The sequence below is a fragment of the Myotis yumanensis genome, unplaced genomic scaffold, assembly GCF_028538775.1.
Source record: "Myotis yumanensis isolate MYYU_CA2020_CCGP unplaced genomic scaffold, mMyoYum1.0.hap1 SCAF_6, whole genome shotgun sequence".
NCBI lineage: Eukaryota > Metazoa > Chordata > Mammalia > Chiroptera > Vespertilionidae > Myotis > Myotis yumanensis.
In genome coordinates, this window is record NW_027223757.1 from 83,586,338 (window position 1) to 83,600,028 (window position 13,691).

Sequence of the window (13,691 nt, forward strand, 5' to 3'; positions counted from 1 at the left end):
CCCTCTCTCCCCCAAATCCTGCTACAACAGAACTTTGGCCTGGCTCTTCCACCCTCGCCCCTGCAGATCCTACCTCCCTACTGCCTGACTCTGCTTAAGTAACCCAGTTTCACAGGCCACGGCATCCCCTAACTTTCCCCACAACCTGGGAAGGGGAAACAGAGGCGACAGGAGGGACTCAACTGGGCCTCCCCAGAGAGCTTCTCCTGGGAGAGGGAGACGGTGGGGGAAGTGCCACGCTGGGAGGGGAAGTCAGTGAGTCATCCGAAACTTTATTTTCCACCGGTTTGATTTGTACAATCTTTGCGCTTGGAAATCCATGACAGAAAGGCCACAGTGTGATGCACCCAATTGACAGAGACCTGTCTCCCCAGCCAGGCCACGCCCACCCCACAAGCCCTTGTGCCCAGGACACATGAAGCCTTCCAGGTGCCCTCCAGGAGACCCCATCCCTCTGTGGCTGCCCCCCCCCCTCCGGGAGCCACACCCACAGAAACCACATCCACCCAGGCGGCCACGAGAGGACCTGACTGATGGCTCCAGGCTGAGCCCCATCTCCCATCCTCCTCAGGCTGAGGGACTCCAGAACCTCCAGATCTATTTTCAAAACCTCAGGGTGCCTGCTCTCTGGGGACTCCTTCCAACAAGCAGGCGCTGAGCAGAGCACCAAAGGGGGCTTGGGAGTGACTGCACATGTGTGCCTGTCCGGGCAACCTAGAGTCTGTCTGTGCCTGACACCCTCTGACAGTTCCAGAGTGCAAATGCGTAGGTGTGAGGGTGAGTGTGTGTGTGTGTGTGTGTGTGTGTGTGTGTACATAGCCACAGCTGCTAGCAGAGGTTCTAATTAGAGAAACAAGAACATTCAGTGTAAAGTTTAATTTTAGAGAGTAATTAATTTTCTGGTTTTCCTTTTCCCTGGTAATCAATAAAGCTACCAAGGAAATAGACCAAAGACTTGGTGTCTAAGTCTGTGCGTGTGTGGGAGGTGAGGCTGTCTGTGTGAGACCTGGGCAGAAATGGTCAGTCCAGGCAAAAGTAGTAATAGGGCCTCCCTTTCCCTCCTCCCAGCTTTGACTCTGTCTCAGAAACGAGCCCGAGGGAGGAGGAGCTGAGTTCCTCCCTCCTTGGAGCCAGGAGGGGGCCAGGCTGCCGCCACACAAGGGCAAGACAGGCCAGCTGGCCGAGGACTGGGGCCTGAGGCCACAGCTCACCATCTGTACCTCACAGATGTCTGCTCAGAGGAGAAAGGGGTGCTCCGACCGCCAGGCCCCCGAGGAGCACAGACTCAGGGTCCAGGCGGGCTCAGTGCTGGCAGGCAGGCAGGCACTGCTGCCCAGGGAATTATAATGGCAGCTGTTCCCTCCTGCCCAAGCCTCCCCTTCGGCCTCCTCTCCCTTCCCATTCAGCCATCTCCACGGGGAAATAAAGCCCAACCGCAATGGGCCACAGTGTGTGGTGGCCCCACAATCTGTGCCTCCCGAGCTCCCCCCAGAAAAGGAGGGCAGAGGAGCCAGAGATGTTGCATAGGTGCAGGCCATGCCTTGGAGGCTGCAGGCCCAGCCTGGCTGGAGGGAGATGGGGGAGGCTGCCGGAGGGGAGGGAGGAAGCTCTGATGGATGGCTCCGGAGAACTGAGAAGCATCGGGGCTGAGCAATGTCAGGCGGCCCAAGGGTTATCCTCTCCAGCTTGAAATATGAGCTCCACCCCTAGGCTCTAAGTCGGCTGTGAAAACTTTAGCCAGGAGAGTTGGGAGGGTTGGGGTGGGAGGACTGAACACCGACATGCACACTGAAGCACGTAAGGGTGAGAGTGTGGGGGGTGAAGGCGACATCAGAGCTCTGGGGGAACCAGATGTGGGGCCAGGGCCCTGTGGTGGTGATGGCAGGACGCCCCTTTGAAGAACCTGGGACACAGCAGGGCCGCTTCAGCTCACGGGATAGGGGAGGGGGAAGGGGTCGGGCAAGATTTAGAGAATTCCTGGCTCTGACCCGCCACGGGAATTGAGTGTTTCTCCAACGGGGACTTGTCACAATGTCCTCAGCCCTGCAGGGGCAATGTGTGGGCCACCCCCTTTCACTCTGCCCTCCACTGCCCTCTCCTCTGACTCCCATCTGCTTCCAGAGCGCCTGGTCACTCAGGTCCCTCTCCCGTGGCTGGGATCCCACCCCCTCTGCAGGGAGTGCCCTCCCAGAAGCCAGGGGAGGCGGCTGCTGCCCAGAGGCCTCAGAAAGGACCGGGGGACACTGTCCTGCCCCTGGCCCCCTGGCAGCAGCTCTCAGCGCCAGGGAGCAAGAGGGGAGGGACGGGAGGGACATCTGTGTGGGGCACGGTCTCCCTGGGACCCAAACTCCAGGGACCCAGTGAGATAAACAACAGAGGTGGGAGTGGTAGAAAGGAAATCCCGGTCTCTGGGGCACACGCCAGGAGGAGGGTAGCAACATGTCCAAGGTTTTGAGATGGGGGCTGACACCGGGCCCGGCCTCAGACCCACTGAATTCATTAGCTGGTTGGAAGCCAGCCGGGCTGTTCGCCAGTCCACGGCCCCTCGGTAGAGAGTGGGGCTGGGGAGCCAGGCAGTGAAAGAGGGAGAGCCCCAATTTCCCTTCCCCGCCGCCTCTGAACCTCCCCAGCCGCACAGCAAACGCCTCTCACTCGAGACGAGGCCCAGTGCGGGTCCCACAGCACAGTCGCCACCTAACAGTCAGAAGATCGTAGAAGGCTGGGCGGGAACCTGGAGTGTGCGTGTAGGGAGGAAGGGGTCCCCTTAGGAACTCGGGGGCGGGGCTGGAAGGAGCCGACTCCGCCCCAGTGGAATTCTCTGCCGACCCCTCCCACCCATCTTTCTCGTTATGTACAGGGAAGGCTGGGGTCTCAGCCCCATGGGGTCTTCCCGCTCAACCTTGCCTCCGTCCACCCCCTCCGTGCTCAGCACAGCCTGCCATCATCGGGACCCCCTGCTACAGGCAGGGACACAGTCCGGCAAGGGGCAGCAGGGAGGCCAGCGGGCTTGTCGAGAGCCATTGGTCACAGTGAGGTCTCCACGCAGGAGCCGTGGCGGTGCAGCGGCCGGTGGCTGTGGCCCAGGCACCCCTCCTGCCGGTGCACGATGAGAACCGGAAAGTAGAGGGCGTCGTGGTAGGGCGGCGGCGGCCCGGCCTCCTCCTCGTCGTCCTCGTCGTCCCCCATGCTGGCCTGGCTGGACAGCCGCGTCTGCTCGGTGGGGCAGCTCGCCTCGTTGACGCTCCCGCTCCGGCTGCGCCACAGGCAGCTGCGCCGCGAGCCGTAGAGGCGCCCGAGCGAGAAGCGGCTGCCCCCGCAGCCCGGGCCTCCGCCGGGCCCCGGGCCGGCCCGCGGGCTGGCGCAGATGCTCAGGGCGCTGCGCGAGAAGATGGACGAGCTGCTGACGGCGCGCTGGCAGTGCTCGCAGCTGCGCCGGTAGGGGGCCACGCCCGCCGCGCCCGGGCCGCCCACCCCGCCGTAGCGGCAGGAGGGCGCGTAGCCGCCGGCCGCGCCCCCGGCGCCGCGCGCCGCCAGCCCCGCCAGGTCCATGAGCACCGCCTCCGAGTAGCTGGGCACGAGCTGCTGGTTGGAGCGGATGTGCCACTCCAGCTCCGTGCTGTCCACCGTGTTGACCCGCGGCAGGCGGTGGGTGAGCGGGGGCAGCAGCTCGTCGCTGGGGCTCAGGCCGCCGCCCGCGCTGCTGGCGGAGCCCGGGCCCTCCAGGCCGAAGAGCTTCTCCACGTGATAGTGCGCGTAGGCCGTGCGGTACTCGGCCAGCACGCGCAGCGGCCACGACAGCGTCAGCAGCGCCGCCGCCCAGAAGGCCGAGGAGCAGGCGTACCACGGCGGCCGCGCCGGGTCCGGGAAGGCCACCATGAACTCGCGGAAGTCCACGTTCTTGAGGTGCATGCCCTCGCGCGCCTCCATGTAGTCATCCAGGCCCTCGTTCTCGGCGAAGAAGCGCGCGCGCTGGCACAGGTAGGCGTTCTCGGCCTCCACGCTGGCGAAGCTGAAGCACTTGGTGAAGCGCAGCCGCGTGGCCGGCGCGCCCTCCAGCCCCACCAGCGCCTTGGAGACGTCGCGGACCCCGCAGCGCGCGTAGTCGAACTCCGCCTCCGCCACGTGCGTGTTGACGCGCTCGTGATAGACCTGGGGCGCCGCGGGGGAAGGAGATGGGAGTCACTTTGTCTGCTCATCCTCGCCCGCCCCCATCACTGCTCTTGTTGCCTGGTCAGACCCTACGCCTATCGGGGTTTTGATCCCGGTGGGAGCCGGGTAGGATCTTCTCTTCTGTCTTATAGAGAAACGGAGGCCTGCAGTTTAATCAGTGAGTTCGAGATGAGGGCAGGACTCAAACTCATCCCTACCAGTATGCGTTCTGATTTTAACTAAACTCTGCTTCCTTTGGGGGTCACGCCCTGGCCTCCAGCCTGCCTGTCCTCCCTTTTACAAGTGTGTTTCCCAGTGGGCCCCAGCGGAGCTCCCTGTCCAAGGCCTTTGACTCCGGTCTCCCTGTTCACACCTTAGCAATCACGTGGCCCCCCTCCTGATTCTTAAGGCCCCAGGCTGCCTCTGCTTCGCATCCCAGTAGTGAGACTGAGATCACCCTCATCTGGGAAAATCTCATGCTCCTCTTCCTCCAAGTCTCTTTAAAAAAAATGTTTTTATTGATTTCAGAGAGGAAGGGAGAGGGAGAGAGCAATAGAAACATCAATAATGAGAGTGAATCATTGATCAGCTGCCTCCTGCACACCCCACATTGGTGATTGAGCCCCCAACCTGGGCATGTGCCCTGATGGGAATGAAACAGTGACCTCCTGGTTCATAGGTCAACGCTCAACCACTGAGCCCCGCCCGGGCGGGGGAGAGGGGGTGTCCAGGGCTCTTAATATGTCTAATCCTGGAGGGCCTGGGAAGTGCTGATTGATTATCCCCACCTCCACCACTCTCCATGTGGCCTCCCATGTCTACCTCCACCTCTGAGAGACTTGGACTTGGGACCTAGGGCCCTGGGCTTGAGCCTAGCGTTACCACTTAGAAGCTGCAGACCTTAGTCAACTCCCTGAGCTAAGGTCTCCTTACCTGTGCAAGAAGACTTGGTAGCAACCACCTCACTGAACAGGTGAGGGCATGCTGTGAGACTGTGCATATGAAGCTGCCTCCACCATTAAGCAATAAACAGTATAGACCCTGGAGCCAGACTGCCTGGGTTGAAACCCCAGCTCCATCACATACTAGCTGTTTGACTTTGGGCAAGTTACATAACCTAGCCAAGCCTCGGTTTCCTCATCTGTAAAATGGGGATAATAGTTAACTACCTCATCGGGTCATCAAGAGGGTTAAATAATTTGCTGTTTGTAAAGTACTTAGAGCAGCCTGCCTGCTGGTGTTTGCTGTTATTATTATGGTTGTTGTTACTGCCCTCCTGTTGCAGTGCCCACCAGAGCTCACCGCTGCCTCTGCTCCTCCCCCTGGGGACAGTCAGGCACAGTTGGAGCAGGTGTGCACCCTCCTCCCATCGGAACTGACCAGTGCTCCCCTCCAGCCCCTCACCTGGGTGGTGGTGTAGGCGTCTCCGTTGCGGTATCGAGTGACTTGGCGTGTGCGGCGGACATAGTGGTAGCTGATGGCCTTCCACCAGATGCAGGGTGTGGCCTGCTGCATGCGGCCCACACGCTCCCGGACACTGGTTACATCAACACGGTGCTGCAGCTCATGGCGGGCTTGGCAGTGCCAGCACTCCACCAGATAGACAGCATACAGCATGAGCAGGAAGGCCAGGGGGATGTAGACATAGCCGTTGGAGCAGGGGCTGTCATGGTACATGAGGCTGTTGCCCTGATAGGCGCTGCTGAAGGTGAGGCGGGTCACCGTGGTGACGTGGCACCAGGCCACGGCCCCCAGGCAGCCGTACATGAGCAGGGAGAGCAGCAGGCACTTCCAGTGGGACTCCCGGCAGAGGGACTTGGTGAAAGAGGGCTGGATGGGACGCTGCTACTCAGAGGGACAGGAAGAGGGGCCACGATGAGAAGGAAGTGGGACAGTGGCAGGACCCAGAACAGAGATGGATGCAGGGATGGCGGGGCAGAGGCCAGCATCAGAGATGACAAGCAGAGACCGGGAGGGATGTGGAGAGAACATGTATGACCGAGAGGGGAGCCAAGGACCAGAGATAAACATGGAAGTGACCCAGAGTGAGCCGTGGAGACAGGAAAAGGGAACAGAATGCCAATACAGGGAAGTGCAAAGAGACAGACACCCCAAGAAGCAGGAAGAGATCAGCGCCAGAGAGGGAGGGAGGAGGCCCAGGTGGCAAACACAGATGGATAGGGTGGCACCCAGAGAAACAGAGTCCAAGGACAGACGCAAAGGCGGCAATGGAACGGGAGAAAGTGGAGGGGAGGACAGGGGAGGACAGACAGGCATCAGCGAAGGCAGGTCCCCAGCCCAGACCCCTTCCAGATGCTTCACTGACACCACCTTCCCACTTAACAGGTGGGGCCCTCACTTCCAGACGTTCAGTCCGACGATCTGGAGGCCACTCCTCTTTGGCCCATCCACCTCCAAGTCCCTCACAGACAATTAGCCTCACACCTCCTTTGGAGGGGGGCCCCCAGGAAACCTCAGGCCCGGTATCCTTCCCCATGCTCTGCACCCCAGGCCCTCTGTGAGTCTCCCTCTTATACCCTAGCATCCTTCCCCTGTTCTCAGATGGGAGGGAGGAGGCTGCTGTTCCTGAGCAAAAAGCAGTCCAGGAGGAGATATCTAGAAGGGCAGAGGCATGGGGGGGTGGGGGGAGGGGGAGGCCAGGGGATGTAAAGCCGGGGCTGGGGGTAGGAAGGAGGACATTTGCAGCTCAGTCATTTGTCAAGAGAGAATGGTTTTCCGTCCTCTCCGGGGCCTGTTCGATTGTTAAAGCGCTCGGTGAGTTCTGTCCGACAGTCAACCCACTGACTTGTTTACATGTCTGGCCCTGCCACTAGACTGGGTATTCCTGAGGGCAGGGCCCTGTCTCTTTGCATCCTGGCTGCCTACCATGGTGTTGGCACCCAACAGCCACTTAATAGATAGGTATTGAGTTGGCTTTCCCACCCCTCCCCCCTGCTGTCTAGCTGTAGGAACCTCACACACACCCTCCTGCTGAGATCCTGACTGATTCCTTCAGTTCCCAGAGCCTGACCTGAAGGCTAGCCAGGGCAAGGGAGAAAGGGACGGAAAAGTGGGCCCTGGACTTGGTGTGAAATCAAAGGAAAGATCTGGAAGTGTAGAGGGCTAGGAACTAGCACACAGCATAAACAAACCAGATTAAGGTCCATGAACCTTTCGGGGAGCCTTGTCCTTGGGGGGGGGGGGGGGGTGCATCTGTGTACCCTCCTGGGTGTGCACTTGTCCCAGTGAGAGCGCACCTGACAGGGGCCCTCCCTGCAGGCCCGTCTGCCTGTGCTTCTGCCCGGTACAGTGTGCGTGTGTGTGCACGGGAGATGGGGTGCTCCTGGTACTCTCCTTAGTCTCTTTGTCTCCAGGTTCAGAGGACTGAAGAGGAAGGCCTCCAAGTAGGGATGTGCTTAGTCCCAGCCTGTGAAGGGGCCCTGGTCTCAGGGCCCCCGGGGCGGGGGACTGCATGAACAGTGGCAGAGAGAGGTGCACACACACACACACACACACACACACACACACTCCTAGTGACGGCTGGGGGAAGGCATGGGGGGAAGGTGGGTGTCGCCTCTCTACACATTTGACCTTCTTAGGACCCCAGCTCAGATGATGCCACTCCTTCCCCCTGGCAGTCTCCTGCCTCTGTAGCCCCCACAAGTCGCCCTTCCTGGCCTTCGAGAGAGCATCCCCTCGCTGATCCAGGATCCCGGCCACTGTCCCCACCCGGATCTGCCCGGGGTCCGCGAGGCTCCGCCCCAGGCCCCGCCCCCTGCCCAGGACCCCCGAGCCCCGCCCCTGGCGCGGCCCCTTCCCCGCCACCACGGACAGCTCCCGCCCGCCGGGTGCGGACAGCTACGCGGGACTGCGGCTGCCGCGGCCGGCTCGGCTCGGGGTGCGGGGCGCTGGCCGCGCTGCGGCGGAACCGGCGGGGGCCGCGCGGCGGGGGATGGGGGGCCAGGCTGCGGCCGCGCCCGGGGCAGGGGCTCCTCGGTCTCTCACCTCCTCTCGGGCGGGGCCCTCGTCCGCCGCCGCCGCCGCCGTGAGCTCCTCCGGGACCCCGGGGCCGCCACCGCCGCCGCCGCCGCCGGCGCTCTCTCCCGCGGCCGAGCCAGGGGGGGGACATGGCGTAGAGGGGGCGCGTCGAGCTCAGGGCCTCCCGGGGGGCTGCCGGGGGCCGGGGGCATCCTGCGAGGGCCCTAGGGAGGGGGTGGGAGGGGGCGGGGCCCTCGCTGCTCCCCACCCCCCGCACGGGGGGAGGGGACCTGTAAAGGGCACCGGGGGTAAGGGTCTAGGGGCTCGGGGTGGGCAGGCGGGCTGCGGGGCCGGGCTGGGGGGGCCGGGGCCGGGGGCGGGTGTCACCTTGAGGCCCGCGCGGCGCCGCTCCGCCTCCCGCCCGCTCCCGCCGCCGCCTTTTGTCTGAGCCGAGCTGAAGCCAGCGCGCCCCCCCTCTTCCTCCCAGCGCAGGAGCCCCGCCCCCAGCCCCCCAAACTCCGCCTTCCCCAAGCCTACCGAATAACCACCCCCCAAAGAGGAGAAGCAACAGGGGCTCCCCGCACACCCCTTCCCCACTCCTAGCTCTACTAACCATGCTCCGGGGCGCGCGTGTGTGTACACACACACACACACACACACACACGCACACACACACACACCATCCTGGGAAGATCTATGGAACCCTAGGAAGATTCTTATTCCCAGTTGGGTGGTAAAGGATAAGGCAGGAGCCGGACCCAACTGAACCTGGATGGAGTAGGGCAGAAGGGCAAGGCTTGGAGCTGTACGCGAGAAAGGACTAGCAGAGGGCAGAGAGGACACTGGGACCAGCCTACACGGACCACGTTCCTTCCCTAGAAGCACAGCCCCAGAGAAGCAAAGAAGTGTGTACGTTGTCCTGTGCTGGAGATCAGGACACCAGAGTTCTAATTTTTTTAAAATCCTCACCCAAGGATATCCTTTCCATTGATTTTTAAAATATATATATATATTTTATTGATTTTTTTACAGAGAGGAAGGGAGAGGGGTAGAGTTAGAAATATCGATGAGAAAGAAACATCAATCAGCTGCCTCCTGCACACCCCCTACTGGGGATGTGCCCACAACCATGGTATATGCTCTTGACCGGAATCGAACCTGGGACCCTTGAATCCACAGGCTGACGCTCTATCCACTGAGCCAAGCCGGTTAGGGCTCCATTGATTTTTTTTCAGAGAGAGTGAAAGGGAGGGAGAGGAGAGAGAGAAACATCTATGTGAGAGAGACACATCGACTGGTTGCCTCCTGCACGCATGTACCCCAATCATGGTGGGGATGGAGCCTGCAACCCAAGTACCTGCCCTTGACCAGGAATTGAACCTGCAGCCCTGTGGTCCATGGGCTGTTGCTCTAACCACTGAGCACCGGCCAGGGCCAGAGTTCTAATTCTTAACCCTGGCTTTCCCACTAACAAGTTGTATGACCTTGGGCAAGTGCCTTCCCTTCTCTGAGCCTTTGTTTCCTCGTCTGTGCAGTGAGGAATTTGACCCGACAGTCTCTAAGGCTCTGACCTTCTCTGGGCGTAGGAGGCAAAATCACAGACCATAGACCAGGCTGAGTGACTGCAGGCAGCCTACCCCCCCATACCACCCACCCACACTTCTTTTCCCCCGCCACACCTGGGACAGGAAGAAAGGAAACTGACATCCATTCATTTCTGAGTGCACCCATTCAATAAACAGGCATTAGGTACCTACTGTGCGCCCTTTCAGATGTGAAACACACAGTGTCCTGCCCTCCAGGAGCACAGTCTAAAGGGAAGGGGGGACCTGGAAACCCATCATCATGACAGAACACGATCAATCTGTGTGCAGTCACTGTGGAATCCTCCTGTCTGTCATGTGCTATATTGGAGTCTGACATATAGTAGCTGTTTCCCCGCTTACCTTTTAGGAACTGAGGCAGAGGGAAGGTGAGTGACTTACTCAAGGTAATAGTCACAGAGCTCGAATCTGGATCTTCCCCATTCAAAGTCCGTGGGGGTATCTGGGAGTAGGAAGTTAGCTTGAGGCAAAGCCCGGATATCTGATCTTTGGGGATAGAGGACAAGCACACTGATCTCTGGGGTGGTCCCACCATTAGCTGGGGCAGAAGGGGCACTGCCTCCACTCTCTACACACTCACCCCCACTCCTGGTCCTGCCTCCATTTTCCTACTGTTGCCTTACCGAGGTGGAGGTGGCTCTCTGTCAGCCAATTGCTTCAGAACTACCCAGCCTGCACGATCCTCCTCGTCAGTGAGCCCATCCTCCCTGCCCACACAGCGAAGGGTGTGCCCTGAAGTGGCAGGGTTCTCCTTCCCTCCAGTGGCAGAGGAGAAATCTCACCTGGCGACTCATTCCCATGTCTCCCGCCCAGGCTTTTTAGAAAGTCCTGCCTCACAGCTAACTTTGACCCTTCCACTTCTGGTTTCATCCCCTTCCACCTCGTTCCATCCTCGCTGTAGGCAGAGCAGAGGTCCTGACCCTGACCTTTCCTAACCCAGATCAAAACCTCCCCCTCCCCAGTTAGTTGTTATACCCCTCCTCCTGTCCTCCACCTCCGTAGCCTTCCCTTCCTCACGGGAGGCGGGGTGGGGGGCTGTGAAAGAGAGATAGCCCAACTCCTTTTGGCCAAACCCAGAGCTCCTAAGAGATTTTAAAAAACACGGCCCCCCCCCCCCCCCATCCATTCACACACATCACTTTTCCTTGAAAGACCAGGGAAAAGAGGGGTGAATGGAGGGGGCACAGAAGGAGCCAGCTGACCAGCTGGTCACCATGGCAACTGGGGCTGCTTCCTGAAGATGAGCAGGGCTGGAGTGGGTGGAGGCTGGGAGTGGGAGAACAACTAAGAGAACTAGAAAACACCAACAGATAAAGAGAAGAGGATCAGAGGGGCCCAGCCTCGAACACTGGAGCTGAGGAAACAAAGTCAGGGCCCTGTCCACAGTCAAAGTCCCTTGGCCATCTTTCCAGATGGTACTGCATGGTCCTTCTCCCCATTCCTCAAGTTTCCCCAGAAGGGCTTCCTGCCAGAGTGTAGGCTAGATGCTGGAAGCAGTGAGCGACTCAAAGCTGACCTCATGTGGCCAGAAAAGGAACTGCCAGACACCTGTTATGGTTCAGAGCCAGACGTGGGGCTGAAAAGGAGTAGGTTTTTCCTTAAATTCAACCTCTGTATGAATGAGGGATGGGGCCACTGAACATTCCCGAGTTCTCCTGTTCTTGCAAAGGGCTCATATGCCCCAAGCCCTGTAGGCATTTATAAAGGAAAAAAATTAGAAAAGGTAAAAAATTTCACTGGAAACAATTTTAAGTTTTGGATTAGGGGCAGGAGAGCCTGGCTCTGCACTTCGTTTGATCTTAGGAAAGTCAACAACTCACCCCTCTGGGCCCCGGCTTCCCAACTTTAAAACGGGGATAGTTCCAGATTTTGAACCCAAGTGGTCTGGGTCTGGGGTTTATGACTATACTTTTACTCCAGCTTTTGAGGATGGGAGAGGAAAGGGTCAGGGGAAGAAGTTGGAAACATCTGAAATTGCACTGACCCCATGGAAGGAGATGCCTTAATTTCCTTGGGCTTCTCCCTCATGGCTTCTTACAGCCTCATACTCAGCACATTCTCCCTCTCTGGTCCTCCAGGGGGACGGAGAGGAGTAGGTCATCTCCTCTCATCTGCTCTCCCCCCTCTTCTCTCTCCTTACTAATCCCCTCCTCCCAGAGACTAGGTACTTCCCTCCTCCCCAGACCCCCTTCCTTCCCATTTCCAGTTCAAATGGAAACTTCCCTGCCCCTCTCCCCACTGTGTGCCCCCACACCACCCTCTTCCTGTCTTAGCACAGTCACTGTGTTGTAATTGCCAGGGGGCTCGGTGGGGTTGGTGGTTGGTGGATATGAATTAGTTACTGTGATACTCAGTTTTGCTTCCAGCAGAGAGAACAGTGTCATACATGTAGGAGAAGCTCCACATGTTTGTCAAATGGATGAATAAAATGAGGTTGTATGTGTGAGGGCAGGAGGGAAGCTGGTTAGTAGCTGTCTACACGCAGCCCAGCATTCTTCCCCCAATGCCAGAGACAGAAAAGATGCTCCTTTGTGGATGATCTTCAAAAGGCATTGTTGGTCCATGGCTGATGGCGCTTGGGGTAGGGGGTAAATCAGGAGGCACTGGTTTGCACCTCAACGTGTGGGTGTGGTTTGCCTAAGGCCTCCCTGGGCCCAGGGAAAGCAGGGATAGGGAAGGAGGAAAGATGTGTTGGCACTGGGGCTGGAGCTGGGGCGGCCACCCGGGCAGAGAGTGGCCCAATGTGTCTGGGGCCTCCCCATCCTGGCCCCACCACGAGGAAGTAATCTTCCCTGATAGATGGGGGTAACCAGATGTCGTAACCACAGAGGCCAGTGTTTCACCCTGTGAAGAATGACCACTCTGCTTTTTAATATATTTTTTATTGATTTCAGAGAGGAAGGGAGAGGGAGAGGGAGATAGAAACATCCATGATGAGAGAGAATCACTGATCGGCTGCCTCCTTCCTGCATGAGCCTGCAACCCAGGCATGTGCCCCGACCAGGAATCGAACCATCATCTCCTGGTTCATAGGTCGATGCTCAACTACTGAGCCACACCAGTGGGTGCACTTTGCTCTTTTAGACAACAAAAAAGCATGACCAACCTCCTTCATTTAGACAACAGTCTGCCTGAAAAACCCCAGTTTTGAAAAGCACATCCTCATGCCCAATTCTATGTGATCTGGGGAGCTGACACAGGAGACCCTCTACCCAGGACCCAAAGGGAGGACCATTCCTTTAAAGACAATGGAGGCCTAACCAGTTTGGCTCGGTGGATAGAGAGTTGGCCTGCAGACTGAAAGGTCCCAGGTTCGATTCCAGTCAGGTCAAGGGATGTACCTTGGTTGCGGGCACATCCTCAGTAGAAGGTGTGCAGGAAGCAGCTGAGCTGATCGATGTTTCTAACTCTCTATCCCTCTCCCTTCCTCTCTGTAAAAAATCAATAAAATATATATTTTTTAAAAATAAATAAAATAAAGACAATGGATATCCCCTTTCCCTACCCAAACTCCTGGGCACTGGTAAATGAGAAAGCAAGAGAAATGGAAATAGGTAGGAGATAGGAAGCAGTGCACCCCATCCCACCAGCCACATGCCCGCCCCCACAAGATGTCTAGTTTGTACAATTGATAAATATTTCTTTAACAACACACGAATGAATAAACGAATGAATGGAAACAATGAGTGAAGGAATGGAGGAAGCGAAGAAAGGAAAGAATGCATGGGATCATGAATGGAAAAGAAGGAAAGCGGGAAAGTGAATGAATGAATGAATGGACGGAGAGGTGATTGGATTGGTGGATGGATGGGTGGATGGATGGATGGATGGATGGACGGACGGATGGATGGAAGGAAGGATGATGAATGGGTGAATTAACGCACCAGTGAGTCAGGACCGGGTAACCCGGGACTCGGAGCCAACGCAGAGGGCGGGGTACGGGGGATTCCGGAGGGCGGG

The 13,691-nt window shown here is 58.4% G+C and overlaps 1 protein-coding gene across 1 annotated transcript; it reads right to left on the bottom strand.

Moving 5' to 3' along the window:
- Positions 1-252: 252 nt before the first annotated feature.
- On the bottom strand, positions 253-10,531 carry TMEM151B (transmembrane protein 151B). Its single transcript, XM_070419120.1, has 5 exons — positions 10,514-10,531; positions 10,074-10,173; positions 8,155-8,300; positions 5,554-5,994; positions 253-4,149 (listed from the first exon to the last, which is right to left on the bottom strand). The coding sequence occupies exons 1-5, from the start codon at positions 10,529-10,531 to the stop codon at positions 3,025-3,027; spliced, it is 1,830 nt and encodes a 609-aa protein (XP_070275221.1). The 3' UTR covers positions 253-3,024.
- Between the last annotated feature and the right edge of the window lie 3,160 nt (positions 10,532-13,691).